Source organism: Ascidia mentula, chromosome 1 (genome assembly GCF_947561715.1).
Source record: "Ascidia mentula chromosome 1, kaAscMent1.1, whole genome shotgun sequence".
In the NCBI taxonomy this organism is placed as follows: domain Eukaryota; kingdom Metazoa; phylum Chordata; class Ascidiacea; order Phlebobranchia; family Ascidiidae; genus Ascidia; species Ascidia mentula.
In genome coordinates, this window is record NC_138566.1 from 26,881,784 (window position 1) to 26,898,026 (window position 16,243).

Below are 16,243 nucleotides of genomic sequence, written 5' to 3' on the forward strand. Positions count from 1 at the left end.
GATGTTGTCAAGTTTACGTGAACAAAATATCCAAAGCTAACACTTCCCGTTGTTTTGTCTTGGAGTGGTCCAAGCACTTGCATATTATTACCGCATTTTCATAATTAGTTTTAATGTGTAAAACGTTTGCGCGGAACACAGTTGTTCTACTCAACATTATGTGCCACGAAACGGGCTTTGGTGTACTGCGTGTTTTCACAACTAACTAAAATTTATGTAGTTTCGTCATAAGTTCTGTAAATCATATCAACATAAATTAAGAGCGCTTGCAAGCTTTCAAACATTTACACCTGAATCAAGTTCATTTGTTGACCTAAGCAGGGACCATAAGGTTAGTTATTAGGCTATCTTACCTATTGATGCGGTTACAGTTTTGCATGTAGATGTCGTTGATGGCTCTGATAAAAAAAACATGCATCAATCATTTTGTTTAGAATTTTGTGTGTTATTTAATGTTTAATGGTTAAAACAGATTTTAAATTAATTTACCTAAAAAAATCAAATATTACTTGCTGATCGCTCAAGCATGGTAGGTGGTGGTTCCCCTCCGGTAGGACTTTAGTTTCGTTCACAGAAATGCAGCAAAAAATAAAAGCACTTTCAAACCAAAGGATTACAAATAAATGGCCGACGTTTTATTGCACTTCTGTAATTTTTAACATTCAAAACCTTGAACGCTGGAAATTAGGTTTGTTCCTGAATTAAACCAAACAAGTAGACTAAACTATTTTGTTTTGCAAACACATTACATATCTGAAACTTATAATAATTGTTTGTGTTTCATTCACTGTCAGTTTAACTTTTTTTCTCCATCATGAAGCGAACACAAGAAGAAATAAACTTGCATCACCAGAAAGTGATGAATTTTTTAAACAAGTAAGTTTAATTTATGGAGATTTACTGAAGTAAAACTATTGATATTTTAGTGACAGAAAAGAAACAAAACGATTTTGCAACAGAACACTTTGTTCCCAAGGTGAAAACTATTCAATTCATGATGCTGTTGTTTGTTCTATGTCAGATTATTTTAATGCTTTACTTGGTGTTGAGGTAAGTGTTTGTTATGTAGAAATATAATGAATCTTAAGTTTTGCCTTTTTAATTGTCACCTGTCTGTATTCCAGCCTGCAGAGTATGGCAGCTGCACGCGCAAGTTTTTCTTAAACTTTTTTTTGTTTGCACGCCAAATGACTTCAACAGTAACTTTTACTTTTCTCTGTTACATAGTACTGTCACATTAATGATATTTTTTGTCAATAATAACAATATCGTCATGCCATTTGAATTTATTGGTAAGGCTTTACAATGTGGAAATATACATGACAATTTTGGGGAATAATGAATCATGAGTTTGATGAATTACATATTTTTGTGCAACAACACTAAACACAAATGCTAACATTATATGTATCAGTATAGCACTAATAATTGATTAACATACCATAATATTTGACGCATGTCGTTTTCAAATGATGGCTTGCCACATGAGATACATACAATCCCTGTGTTGTGTAACCCTTCTTTAATGTAAACCACACCTCCACAACATATGGCCGTGGCTCATCAAACCTTTTTGTGTTTGTCACTTTACTTCAGTTGTTAAGATCAGATTGTGTTGTGTTTGTTGTGATTCGTTAACCTTGTTTACTTATAGATGCGCGAAAAATACAGCGATTTTATCAAGGTTGACAATATTCCACCAAAAAGACTGGAAAGTATATTGGATTATATTTACACTGGTGATATTGAAGTAACAGAGAAAAATGTGTTGGAAGTGTTGGAAGATGCTGATTATACACAGATGGAAGGTATGTAAACATTGCAAGTTTTAAACTTCACTGGTGTTGATGTGTTAAGAATGTTTATTCCAATATATACATTCTGCATGTATATCATTTTATTTGTGCCAACCACGACAATTTCCATATTATTAGGTGTAACTATTATTTTTGTGTTTAACTATCAACTAACTATTTGTTACTATGCTAGAGAGATATTAATATCTTTGTACTGAGTGCTACTTTTTCTCATGAACCTGGGACAAAACAAATTATTTGCAATTAATAGAGAAGTGAGACAGACAACACTGTGGTTTATTCACACTTTCAGAGTTGAAGTCATTTTGTTGTCGAGTCATCCTTAAAATGATTTCAACCGACAACTGTTTGAAGCTAAGAGCTTATGCTACTCGATACAATCTTACTGATGTGGAAAAGAAAACAAACCAAATGATTGTTGATAACATTGCAACAGTTGTAGAACATGATGATTTCATGCAACTTGATGTTGGTGATGTGTCTGCAATTATCAAGCAGAAAAACAAAGGGGTAATTATGATTCATTTTCTTTATGTTTTTTTCCTGTATACATGCATATAGTTTATTTGTTTATCTACGCAAGTTGTCGGGCTTAAAAGTTGGGTAAGCACATCATCATTTCCCCATCCACAGCTATCGGTTCTAAATGTTTTTTGTTCTTATTTAGTCTTACAGCAGTAGAAATGTATTCCAGTGATAATTGCAGTCATAATTCAACATGCATTTTACACAACATATGCTGTAACTTGACAAGAAATAGTGTACTTTGCTGTATATCTGAGTTGGTTTATTGGCATGCCACCGCATCGCAACATGCAATGGTGTGATATTTGCAACAAACATTCTTTGAAGATTATATGACAGGGCTGAGATTATGGCAAAATGATTTTTAACTGTTTGTTTTTCAACAACCTTATGTCAAAACATTTGTTTCAAGTTATTTTGGAAGTGATTAAACTTTCTGTGTGACATTTTGCCTCTGTTCATGTTCTTGGTTTTAATTTATTATTTAATGCAGACGCTCATGACATTGTCTTCTTTGTGATTTATTTACAAATTAACTTGCTTTGTTATTACATATTAGTTGTTGAATATAGATGGAAGAAGCTGTTTTTACTGGAATAGTTCGATGGGTCAATTTCAATCCTTCCCATCGAGAGGATTTGTTTGTGAATCTTTTCTCACAACTTGATCTTTCATCTATTTCCACTCAGTTTGTTGCAACCACAGTTAGAAATGAAGTAAATTTGGTTTAAATTGATTTCCAAGCAATGAACTGAAATATTTTATTATTTTTCAGCCTCTTGTGAGAAGTAATTTTGAATGTTGTCATGCGGTCATGGATGTTGCATTTAAACAATATGATATACCAGGAACAAGTGGAAAAGCAACTTCTGTTAAAAAAGGTGCAAGATTTGTTTATTTTATATCACATTCACAGCAATATGTTACATCCACCATATTTACACCACCCTTGTAGCATTTGTACTCCCATAACTTTAAGCCCCATTTCATTTCCCACCTAACGTTTACAAATGGAATCTAATATTGGAAATATGTGTTCTGAAAACAGATTTCACTGCAAAACCACATCCACAAAATATGGTATTTTTTATAATTAAATCTTGAACTGTAGTCAATTTAACACAAATACCAACCACATTCAATGTTCATATTTACAAAGTGACAACTTTGCCTGAATCAAAAAAACTTTTAATACCATAAGAATATATTTTTCACAAGCGAAAACCATAGCAAGCAATATTTATGTTGCAGATTTGTCAGGATTTCTTCTCATTGGTGGAGATAATTCAAAACAAGATTGTGTGAAATGGAATGTTACCACAAAACAACATGAACATTACCCAGTATGTACATTGCTTGCTGTCATATGGTTTTGCTTATTTAACTTATTTTCCCATCAAGTATTTTGCTTGATGCACTTTGTATTTACAAGTAATACAAAATTTGATGTAAAGTTAGCACAACAGCAAATAACATATAGCCATTATTTAGAGAAACATAAGACAAGTAACTTTTCATATTTTCTGGGTATTTTAATTTTTTTGGACAAATATTTATGTTATGTAGTGAAGCTTGTGAATCACTTTGTCTTAATGTGTTATTAATCATCATCCAAATTTGTTAAGAAAATGATCACAGACAGAGAGAACTCAACTTCAGTCAAATTTGGTGAAAATGTTTATGTAATGGGTGGAGATGGTCCAACACAAAGTTGTGAGATGTTGAATTTGGAGGAAAGTAAAAACTGGGTAAAAATTGCTGATTTGTTGGAAGGTCGAACTTATTCTGCATCTGCTGTTGTTGGAGGTTGGTCTTGTTATTTCGGAAATTGTTTATCATTAAACCAGGGTCTGTTACAGGATTACGTTTTGTGAACCCACACACAACAATTCATGGCCAACACACATAAGGGTTTTGTAAAAATTGATTTTCGTTCACCAATAGTGTGTGTTTGTGTGGTGTATGACTATCTTCTTGTCCAGCACCCAAATCACTCTTATTATGTTATGGATTCAGCCCTGACTAGATAAAAAAAATTGAACATTTTTAATATATTACTAACACTGATTTCCAAATGAGCAAAATTTTCAACATTTTTTTCAAAAACATGCAACAAATATTCCTTGAATACTTCTGTTATCAACAATTATCACTTTTATGGACAACCTTGTTTTCACAAAATACAAACAAATTTAGATGACTTGTATCTCACGGGGGGTGATGGAAACCAAGGAACATTTTCATCAACTTTGTGTTATTCTGTACAAGAAGACAGATGGAGAAGTGGTTTCGACATGTTACAACCAAGATATGAACATGGAATGGCTTCAATTGACAGTAAGAATGTATCTGGATTCATTTTTGTGAAGATTATTCTCATTACTGGATTCAGGTCCAAATAATTGACATGCATCTAAAACAACGACATAAATACCCAGAAACCACAAATTTAAATAATCAGTAAATTTGAACTTTTTATAAATTGTACAGCTTTAAGGAAGTCCAAAATCATATAATTTTTATTATCACATAAATTGTTACTGATGCTGCCAGGCATATTTTATTGCTGAATACTGCCCTTCTGGCAAACTTTATTTTATTTACGTTTCTCAACGTTTCGGTTGTTATGCAACAGCCTTTATCAGGAGGTGAGAATGTAAGTTTAACAAAGTGGACACATTTGAGGCACATAAACAGAAAAGGTCAAAAGAAAGAAAGAAGTGAAAAAACGATAAGAAAGGGGCGAACACACCTGCACTGTATGCTTATCATTAACCGCACGGGTTATAACGGTTTTTGGAGTGCGCGATGTCTATCGGCATAATTTTCTAGCAAGTGTCGGCACACCAGTGGAAACAGAGTTTGTTTCTTGTCATTGAGTGATGACGCATGCGTATTAATGTTCACTGACTCCAAAAACATCCTCTTGTACCTGTCGGACTCGCGTTCCAAAATGATCGTTCTTGTGAATTCCACCGCATGCCCTGTTTCCCTCGTGGTTGTTTACGTACCTTTGGTGCTCTTTTAACCTTGTTTTTAGCGGATGGCCAGTTTCCCAATGTATATGCCGCTGCAACCACCACAGGGAATGCTATAAACCACACCCCTCGTGTCGAGCTTATCGTGCATGCGGTCTTTTGGGTGCGATATCAAGGAACGCAGGGTAGCGGCCGGACGTTCAAAAACCTGTTGTGAAGTCCACCGCATGTTGAGAAAGAGCTGCTTTATCCTCATGGTTTTTCACGTCCCTTTGGTGCTCTTTTGACCTTTTTTGTTTATGTGCCTCCAATGTGTCCACTTTGTTAAACTTACATTCTCACCTCCTGACGAAGGCTGTTGCATAACAACCGAAACGTTGAGAAACGTAAATAAAATAACACTATTGGACATAAAAATGTTGTGAAACGCCGACTTTAAACTTAACAGAAATGCAGGAAATATTCCATCTTATTTGATAGTTCTTTATTACATGAATATCAAGCATAATATTGATTACTTTCAATAAAACCTTGATTTAAAGCTGATCGCTTATTTGTACGTTAAGAAACGCAGAGCTTACTTCACTGCTTGTTACGTAACATTACAACCTAATCGTAATATGACGTCACAATAAATATTAACACAAGCGATTTGGAAATTTCTTCAGACGTTTTGTTTTCTGTGGGCGGATATGATGGCAAACAATCCCTACAATCATGTGAATTCCACGATGTTCGTGTTGGAACCTCCACAAAAATCGCTTCTCTCAATGAAGCAAGAAGACATTTAGCATGTGAAGAAATTAAAGGGAAGATCTATGTAATTGGTTAGTGATGAAAAGTTAAGTAATAAAATTAACAGTAAGTTTTGTTGTTATGTAAAATTTATAAAATACAAATTCATATTCGTCACCGATGAATGTATCACGTGATAAATATAATGAAGTTTCCTGAAAATAATCCTAAACATAAAAACTGGTAGATATAACTATAAAGTATTAACCTAAAAACAATAAAAAGTTTTACTTTAAATCTGACAGGAGGTTGGGATGGTCTTGGCCCCCTGCAAACAGTTGAAGAATACGAACCTAGAGTCAACAAATGGAAATATGTTTCTCCTCTCCTAAAACCTCGTTACCTTCACTCTGCTTGTGTTATTGATGGGAGGATTTGTGTTGTGGGTGGATGGGGGTAAGAATTACTATTATGACGTCACTATAGTCCACTGTTTCCCGTTTTATGTGAAAATGTAAATGTTGAGTAACTGGGTCAAGTGGGATATACGGTGTTATACTTGATTAACAACATTCATAAAGTGTTTGTTAAGATTAAACTTAAAACACTTTGCTTTATACAAGGTTGTATGTGTGGTTTGGTTTAGTGGTGAAGGGGTCTACGGGTATACGTTGGTTTTTGTTAACTTATAAAATTATTTCTTGATAAAATTGTTGTAGAAAAACTTGCCTGTGTTTGTTGTGTGTCTGATTCATGAAACTGTATCATGTTTGTTTTATAGAAACCGGGGTCGACTCACATCAGTTGAAGTTTACGATCCAACCTCAGATGTCTGGACACATGCTTTTGATCTTGACAAACCAGTTTATGGTGCGACTGTTATTGCTGTTTAATATGTTTCCATATTTGTATGTAGTTGATATTTAACTGTGATTGCGCACGGAAAAAGATGCTCAAATAAAAGTTTTGTCAAAAATATCGTTTTGTGCAACTTAACCAATTGTTTTCTATTTTTGCAACGCGTTGTGAATTATTTCAAAACCATGTATATGTGTATGAAAACCGGTGTATGTTGTGATAATATCAGTTCTCCGCAAAATAGCACTTATTCCTTTTTGTCGATTTTTAATGTGATTCTGCTACGAAAATATAAATACCAATACTACAATAGGTCAGGTTGTGTATTATGTTCAATACATGTGTGGCTTTTGCGAATCTTGTTTTCACATGTGAATTATCAAGTGTTACTCCGCGCTATATAACGTCCAAAGCAGTCGGCTGCAATCGATCACCTCCCAGTGCAACTAGCTGTGATCCTGTGGCAGACTGTGATTCTCCGTGAGTAAATCACTTTCACATGGGCGCCTGACTCGATAATCCTTATGGTTTTATCGGTGTCCAAACTAATTTTTGTTTCATGTTCATGTACGTTGTAACGTGAAAATAAAAATAATATGATTTTGGACTTGCTTAAAGCTGTAGAGGAATCTGAGCATCGGTTGGACATTGTTTATTTGTCTGCGACAGCAAATTACTTTAGTTTCGTTGGTGTATATAGTGAAGCAACAAACCTCTGATTTTCGTCAGCAGATTTTATTTTGGAAAATCGATTTCGCTTATGTAGGTTACCATAATCATCGTCAGTTTCTCAAAGCTTAAACTGTGAACTTCATTGACTAAAAATAACGAAGCGATATTTTTCCATTTTTAGTCGCATTTATTGCTTCTGGTACACTTGTTTGTGCTTCAGGATTTTACGATCGCTTGTTAGCGTGCGTTTTTGCCTAGCCAAGTGCCAGATTCTTCTACAGCTATTAAGCAAGTCAGACTTTAGATTATGCATGTGTGCCATGAGCTGAAAAAGTTTTACGAACCCCTGACAGAGAGAATATATACTTGTGATTCCGTGGTAAACAACCAGTATCCGTGGTGTTGGAACGGAAGAAGACCGAGCTGTATAGTGAAGTTTGTAACGTATGATTGTATTGCCAGCAACGCCAAAGACAGGAGAAAAAACTCGTTGCGGTGAAAATAAACGTGGACTCCGTCTCATATTCCAGGTCAATGCCGACAATTTGTACCAATATAGCAAAATTCTTATGTCAAAACAGACAAGACAACGTTCTCCCATTTATCCATACGTGTTTTTAACATTCTTGTCTGGGAATCCTTAAAGCGGTTAAGGTTATGTTACGTTATGTAAAACTCCTGGTTTAAAGTTATTTATCTTCTCACATCAAACACAGTTATCATAAATAATATTTAAAATTAGCCAACAAAAATATTTTCGCCAAAACCAAATCACGCTTAAATATTCCGAAATCAAAACATAGCAACAGACAGTGAGGCCAGTGTTTAACCGACCGCCCGAATTGGTTTCAACAACATACAGGTTAGTTGCTATGCAAAAGTAGAACAAAGAAGCACAAGTGAAAATGTGTAAATTTTATTTGAGAACTTGTCATCTTGTGAGGGTTCGATTCAATATCTCCCAAACCATTGTCCTGCGCAGTAGAGGCATATTAGACTGAGTAAAGTTCAGTGGAGAATCACGGCTGATGAATTCGGCGAAAGTGCAGGTGAATATCCCGAGGTCGGAACCGTTCATCTGCTGAGGTATTTCCTGCGCGAAATCGATTCATATAAAATGTAGCCTACCTGCTTTTGGGAATGGAAATATTTTTGTACACGATAATATCCATGGGTTGATGTTAAATTTTTAATCAATTCTGTTTGTTTATTCGAAGAAATGGAGCAAAAATACATGGTTAAAATGCAACAAGCTAAATATGTTCAAAACAAACTAGACACCCTCTATAATCTTACAAAAGCGCACCTGTGGCGAACCGCTGATGGTTTTCCAATCCGTCACCACGTAACTGTTTTTCTTCTTGTCCAAATGTTCGCTCTCTAAATAATCTCTTAGTGTTGAAAGACATTCAGTGTTTGAACCTCCCATCGAGTCGTAATAACGAAGTTCCTTACACCGAAAATCTGCCACCTTTAAATTATGAGTTACTGTGTGAGTTGGAATGCAGACAAGCCAAGGTTTACCAGTTTGTAACAAATATAACATACTAAATATAATACAATACGTTCACAGGCTTCACAGTCAAGGCTTTGCAGCCAAGCTGGATCAGCCACAAGTCGGAGCGAGATCTGAAAAATCAAGGTTTGAACTCATGACCCTTGGCTAAGCAGGCCCAAAGCTCTACCAACATAGCTACAGGGGCTCAGTGGTTTTACGGGGGTATATTGTGGCCAAGGTATACTGGTGCGCAAGCGCAAAACTTGCCAGGCGCCCTTTACATACTTAGGGGACTGGGTTTTTTTTTCACTAAAAAAATTCTGTCAAATGACCGAAATGCCAGCAAAAATTTAGGACATTTTCAATTTATTTTGGTCATTAACGGTATAAAATTTTCGTTCGCAAAAATGTAAACAACTTGAATAATCTACCAGCCAATTTCCTTTAGGACATTGTGTCCGAAACGGCTTTTAATTTTTGTGACATTTCTAAAAAAATGGGTCAATGACAGACAAATGACACAAAAAAAAACAGTTAGGGGATCTCCTGCCTTGTTATGCGAAAGCGTGGTAATACTTCTGCATTGTATAATGCACTACCATATATGTTGCTCTAAAAAATCTCATGGCATAAACAAAATTGTAACCAAATATCAGCTTGTCAAGCTCTATTAAGTTGAAAGTTGAAAGCCACCGATTAGTTGCAAGTTATCTATGATCTGGGACGTCAGGCAGGCCAGTTGTAAGTAACTGTGGAGTTAACTACGCCATTTTAAATCGATGATGGCATAATTTTTGCCTAAACGTCTTATAAGTTGTTACGGAATTATTTCGGCAGCTTTGCAATTAAGCGGTTAGATGTTTTTGGGTGGCGATGTTATCCCCCAACGTCGTGTTCAACTATAAAACGAATAAAAACAGTACAAAATGTCACTGGCCAAGATCTCAATAATCCACAACACCGTAAACGAGATGCTCACTACACGACGCCCAGAAGAAGACTCGCACGTTTTAGGGAAATCGTTCGTTGCACCAAAAGCACTAACCAATCAGGATGCGCCTTTCCGACACGCGGCACATCCGGGGCATGCAAAAATAAACGGAGAGTAAAATAATGGGAAGAAGAGGGGAGACGGAGGTAATAAAATAGTGTGGTGAAAATAGGTGAAGTGCGAGACTTAAAGCAATATACGTGCGTAAAACAATATAATAAATAAAGTGGTAACAACGAAAGAAAACAGTGAAATTACAAGGTGACAGGAAGAAAGGTGAAAACAATGAAATACAAACAATAACTAACAAAAGTGAAAGGTGACGTGAAGGAAAGAAAATTCGTAACACTCCCCCCAACCCAAGAATTGTCCTACTCCTGTTGGACATTGGTCTACACGTGTGTCTCCGACGAGAATCGAACTGGCCGGCGTCGCGTCCGTGTAGACCTTCTGCATCCGCCCGAATTATCCGGTGAACTCGATACCTCTCCATTGTCCACTCGGGTTGTATTTGGCCTAAATACATACACCAACGTAGGTTGTTGATCCTTAGCCTGCGGAGGTTCCGCCGTTTGCTCAGCGGGCATTGACATAGTTCACAGGCCCGCGTACTTCGACCACTCGGTACGGACCTTTGTAGGGATACTGCAATTTCTTGCACCGACCTACGGGAACGACCGGGTTCGTTAACAGCACATAGTCTCCCATCGAGTATGGCTTTCCCCGTTGTCGCAAGTTGTAGCGGTCTTCCATACGCTTGCGCTGTGTCATAAGACTTTCCCTGACAATTTCTTCGGCCAGCTCTAGGCCGTCGCGTAACTGGTCGATCTCCACTCCGTAAGATCGTCTTGAATCTTCTCGGAGGGATCCCAATAAATCTGCCGGAAGGCGCAACGGTTGGCCGGTCAGAAGGGTGTGCGGAGCTTCTCCCGTTGCTTCATTGGGCGCTTGCGTTGTAAGCCGCAACTACTCCTGGCAACGCCTCGTCCCATCGTCGTTCGTCTTTCTGTATGTAATTTCTTATCATTGTTATTATGGTCTTATTATTGGGTTCGACACCGCCATTTCCGGGCGCGTGATATGACGTAGTTCGGCTTTTCTTACAGCCCATCAGGCGCAACAGCTCGGAAAACAGGTGACTTTCAGAATTTGTCCCTATATCGGAATGGACCGTTTCCGGGACGCCGTGCACCGTAAACCAATTGCGGTAAAGCAAGCTAGCGGTCTCGTTTGCGGTTTGGTGTCGCATCGGCCACGCTCTAACGTATTTCGTGAAAAGGTCCCTGGCTACCAGTATAAATTGGTAACCCGAACGGGTAAGTGGTAGTGGCCCAATAACATCTACTTCAATCCTTTGCATGGGTTTATCCTCATGCGAAGGTATAAGCGGCGCTTGAAAATGTTGCGTTGGCTTTTTGTTGTATTGGCACGTTATACAGTTGCGACAAAATGTCTCGTCAGATTCGTGCCATTTATGCCAATAAAACCGCTCGGAAACTTTTTCTAACGTTTTGGCAATGCCCAAATGTCCCCCTCCATGTACATCATCATGTAAGCTGGACGTCGCTTCCCCGACAAGGCTTGTCGGCAAAACGATTTTTAAATCATCCTCCCAAGAGTTTCCGCGGCAACAAAGAATGTCCGCCTTCAATAACAAGCCACTATAACGGGACCAGTAGTGGCGAATCGCGGCGGATTCTTGCTTGACCGCTTTAAATTTCGGGCGTATACCTCTCTTGACCCATTCTCTTACGGCAGCTAGCTCCGGGTCGTTACTCTGCCGCTCCAGCAGCTCGTTCTGTTCATATCCGATGGTTGCTTTCAAGTCCACGGCGTTAACCTGTTCAATCCCTCGGCCTTCATCCGCTATCTTGTATGGACATTCTGGATCATCCTCCAGGGAGTCTAGACGGGAAAGTGCGTCCGCGTTACGGTGTTTGCTTCCCTCCCTGTGATGTATATCAAAATCATAAGCGGAGAGATGTTCGACCCAGCGCGCGCATTGCCCGTATAATTCTTTTGACTTCCACAGCCACCTCAACGAGGAATGGTCAGTCCGTAACATAAATTTTTGACCGAGGAGATAGCAACGGTAAAGCTTGGTCGCAAATATTACGGCGAGCAGCTCTTTTCGCGTGGTCGAGTAGTTGCGCTCTGACCTATTTAGGGTACGGCTGCCATAAGCCACAACACACTCCTTACCGTCAACTTCCTGGGAAAGGACGCATCCCACGGCAGTATCGGATGCGTCCGTGTCAAGTATGAATGACTTATTGAAGTTAGGGTATAACAAAGGATCGGAGCGGTCGTAAGGTACCGTTTCAACTGAGCGAAGGCCTCCTGGCATTGGTCGTCCCATTGGAACCGCTTTCCTTTTTCTGTCTGCCTGTGGAGGGGACCTGCGATCTTCGCATAGTCTCGAATAAATTTGCGATAGTAAGATGTTAGGCCTAAAAACAGCCGGATCTCCTTCACAATACGCGGTGTTGGCCATTCGGAAATCGACTGTACTTTGTTGGGGTCGCATCGTATTCCGTCCTTCGACAATACGTGACCTAAAAAAGCCAGGACGTCAGCTAGTCGATTTAAGTGTTGCTCGAAAGTATTGGAGTAAACAATAATGTCATCCAGATACGCTAAGGCACCCCGCCACTCGATCCCGCTTAATACCATGCGCATTAAGCGTTGAAAGGTCGCTGCCGAAATGCATCCATAGGCATTACTTTAAATTCAAACAGGCCGACGTGACTGGTAAACGCAGTTTTCTCTTGCGAAGAGGCATCCATAGCGACCTGCCAATAACCAGATTTCAGGTCTAGCGTAGAAAAATACGCCGCGTTCGACATTTGGTCTAGGCTGTCATCTATCCGGGGGATCGGGTAACTGTTCTTTTTAGTTAGCTCGTTTAGCTTGCGGTAATCGACACAAAAACGAGTCTCACCGGATTTCTTCCGAACCAACACGATCGGACTGCTCCACGGCGATTTAGACGGCCGAATCAGTCCTTGTTTGTCCATTTCTGCCAAAATCTCTTCCACTTTCGCCTTGTTGTGGTGGGGCATGCGGCGGGGTGGCTGTCGCACTGGAGCGTTATTTCCTGTGTCGATCACGTGACGCACCACATCCGTGCGTCCAAGGTCAACGCCAGATGTTGAGAAGGCGTCCTGTTTGGCGCGAAGAAGGGCAAACAGCTCTCCTCTTTGTTCTTCAGTTAGGTGGTTTCCGATCTGAGCTTGCTCTATAATGCACTTAAACGGGTCACGGTTATCCGCTGTTTCGTGTGGTGACACTGAACAAATTTCTGCGCAGCCGCCAAAACAATCCGGGTGTTTACATTTCGCCGACGATCCATCGACTACCACACATGCGCCAGACATTGGACATTCGACATTGCCAAAGGCATAAACAGGCGATGCCTGGGCGATCCTTGACCCGCTTGGTATTTCTACCGCTTCGTCTCCCAAATTCACGACATAGACCCCAACAGTGTTACTCTGCGCCATCGTTATACTCTTAGCCGTCAACAACCCATTTTTTCCACAAACCCGTCTATCTTCTCAGTTAGAAAAGGGGTTTCCCTGGTGTGCGGCTTTTGGCAAAAGTTTGCTGTTACACATACCTCGGTAAACGCGGGGATGGTGATATCGTCGACGACGTACACCTCGGAAGGTTGTGGCAACGGCACCGGAGAATGCGAGAGTGGCACGCTTGCATGCTGTTAGCACGTTGGCTTCGTAGCATATCTGGCATTTGTTTGACTGGAGGAAATCTAATCCTAGAATAAGGTCGTGTGTAAGATTGTCCACAATGTAAAAACTCGCGTGAGTCATCAATCCTCCCAATCGGAGGGGAAGCTCGACGCAGCCTTTTACTGCCAATTGCTGTCCGCCGGCACCGACCAAGTTCTTCTTTGAGCACCTGTTTACCCGGTCGTGATGCTCGGCGCTTAAGGAATGCCACTTTAGGGTTTTAATCAAGCAGACACTGGACCCGGTGTCCAACAACGCACACATCCTCGTCCGGCCGACCAGTAAGTTGACAAACCGCAACGGCGCTGCGGGTGTAGCGGGTTTTTGTACCGACTTTGGCGCCAAACATTTGGGTGCATCTCGAGTTATACGTTTTTGGTCGAAGTGACATTTTATCTCCGGTGCGCGACGAATCGATCTGGAAAACGCAGGTGTACATGGTATGTTTTGACGTCTCGTGTCGACGTCCTTTGTGCGCATACCCGTATGCGGGCAGTCGCGCCTCATATGGCCCAGTCCACCGCAACCGTAGCAAGTCCGTGCTCGCACGTTGTTGTATTGTGGTCGTTCGCGCTGTATGGCATCCACTTGAGCTTGTAACGCCGCTAAGGTGTCCTCGAGTTGTGTGTTCTTTTCCTTGGACCGTTTCTCCATGTCTTCTAACTTTTTTAGTACTAATTCCATCTCTGATGCTCTTGTGTTCACTGCAGCGACTTGGACAAAGCTCGGTGTTTGCGTATTGACAACAACTTGAGCTGCGGCTCTGAATGATTGCTCATATTTGATGGTATTCGGGATAGTGTCCGCGAGGCGCCGGTCTTGCAAGCCTTGCAGTAAGGTAAGGTAATGTACAGAACCTTATTTTTAAGGGCCGCGTCAGCGGAGTTGCTGTAGGCACCATCGCCCAGTGTCTGTAGGGCGTAAACAAATTCACGTGCTGATTCGCCAGGTAATTGCACGCGGATTATCAGCTCGGCGCGTTGGCGCTCTGCGTGTTGACCAGTAGCCCTTTGGGGCAATGCGCGTTCTTTGAGGTCCTTGTAGGAAACCTCGAACAAGTTTGCGTCTTTTTCTTGTATTGTCCATTTCAAGTCGTTGTCAATGCTTGCCAGGAACAGGTGTCGTTTCATTTCTTCTGAGGCCTCGACGCTCGTACAATAGGACTCAAATACATTAAAATACTGTCCTAGGTCAGCTCCCGGCCGTAAAGGCGGAGGTTGCATTAAAACATTAAAAGCCATTGTTAAGAAAAACCAACCTTCAAAATATCATAAAACCAAAATACACGTAGGGAGTCTTCCCAGTAAAACCAGCCGGGTGTGGTGACAGGGTCCTGGCGTGCTCGCCAAGTTGTTACGGAATTATTTCGGCAGCTTTGCAATTAAGCGGTTAGATGTTTTTGGGTGGCGATGTTATTAACCCCCCCCCAATTAACCCTTCTACCTAATTCGGTACTTTGCACAAAACTGCCTCCCTAATTCTGATACTGCCCAGAACCCTGCAATAACGGCTCACCACAAAGCCAATGTAACCCAGGCTGATTTAACTTATTGGACGTCGTGTTCAACTATAAAACGAATAAAAACAGTACAAAATGTCACTGGCCAAGATCTCAATAATCCACAACACCGTAAACGAGATGCTCACTACACGACGCCCAGAAGAAGACTCGCACGTTTTAGGGAAATCGTTCGTTGCACCAAAAGCACTAACCAATCAGGATGCGCCTTTCCGACACGCCGCACATCCGGGGCATACAAAAACAAACGGAGCGTAAAATAATAGGAAGAAGATGGGAGACGGAGGTAATAAAATAGTGTGGTGAAAATAGGTGAAGTGCGAGACTTAAAAGCAATGTATGTGAGTAAAACAATATAATAAATAAAGTGGTAACAACGAAAGAAAACAGTGAAATTACAAGGTGTCAGGAAGAAAGGTGAAAACAATGAAATACAAACAATAACTAACAAAAGTGAAAGGTGACGTGAAGGAAAGAAAATTCGTAACACAAGTCTATGTTTTCAACACAATGGGCCAGTCTGTTTATTCTCAGAATTATGAGTAAATCTGTTGTTAGTGTTCTTAGTTGGAAGGGTTTTGGTGATTTCTGATCCGCGTATAACAGCACAGACAGTGGATTTATACAGTGGACATATACAACACATTGAGTTCAGCCACACTAAATTACAACAGATAACTTACTGCCAACGTCCAATGTACGCCCAAATGAATAGGAAACAGAACAAGGGACTTCGAAAAGATGTCAACTTTTTTCGTCCATCTTCTCACAGACTTGTAACCTTGCTTGGTCAACTTGGGATAGAAAAACGTGTTCATCGAATGAGCTGTGGGAAGGTTGCCAATCTTCTTTGATCTTTCCACTATTAACTCCATATAGAAATTGATGACCTTCAAGGAAT

General features: G+C 40.0%; 1 protein-coding gene and 1 pseudogene across 4 annotated transcripts in view; one reads left to right on the forward strand and one right to left on the reverse strand.

Annotated features, from left to right (window-relative positions):
• The first annotated feature begins 608 nt into the window (after window positions 1–608).
• Window positions 609–16,243, forward strand: part of LOC145898967 (kelch-like protein 12) — a 52,568-nt gene continuing 36,933 nt past the window's right edge. Inside the window, exons 1-12 of one of the 4 annotated variants that reach the window (XM_082987668.1) lie at window positions 609–876; window positions 927–1,050; window positions 1,655–1,808; window positions 2,110–2,327; window positions 2,915–3,058; window positions 3,118–3,223; window positions 3,594–3,685; window positions 3,968–4,148; window positions 4,539–4,679; window positions 5,989–6,147; window positions 6,361–6,511; window positions 6,837–7,503. In XM_082987668.1, coding sequence (XP_082843794.1) covers window positions 815–876; window positions 927–1,050; window positions 1,655–1,808; window positions 2,110–2,327; window positions 2,915–3,058; window positions 3,118–3,223; window positions 3,594–3,685; window positions 3,968–4,148; window positions 4,539–4,679; window positions 5,989–6,147; window positions 6,361–6,511; window positions 6,837–6,948 — 1,644 coding nt within the window. In that variant the 5' untranslated portion in view covers window positions 609–814 and the 3' untranslated portion in view covers window positions 6,949–7,503. Of the gene's footprint in view, window positions 877–926; window positions 1,051–1,654; window positions 1,809–2,109; window positions 2,328–2,914; window positions 3,059–3,117; window positions 3,224–3,593; window positions 3,686–3,967; window positions 4,149–4,538; window positions 4,680–5,988; window positions 6,162–6,360; window positions 6,512–6,836; window positions 7,504–16,243 lie in introns of those variants that run through there. The other 3 variants (XM_082987676.1, XM_082987691.1, XM_082987684.1) reach the window with 3 other exon arrangements.
• LOC145913772 (uncharacterized) lies at window positions 10,651–15,064 on the reverse strand (annotated as a pseudogene).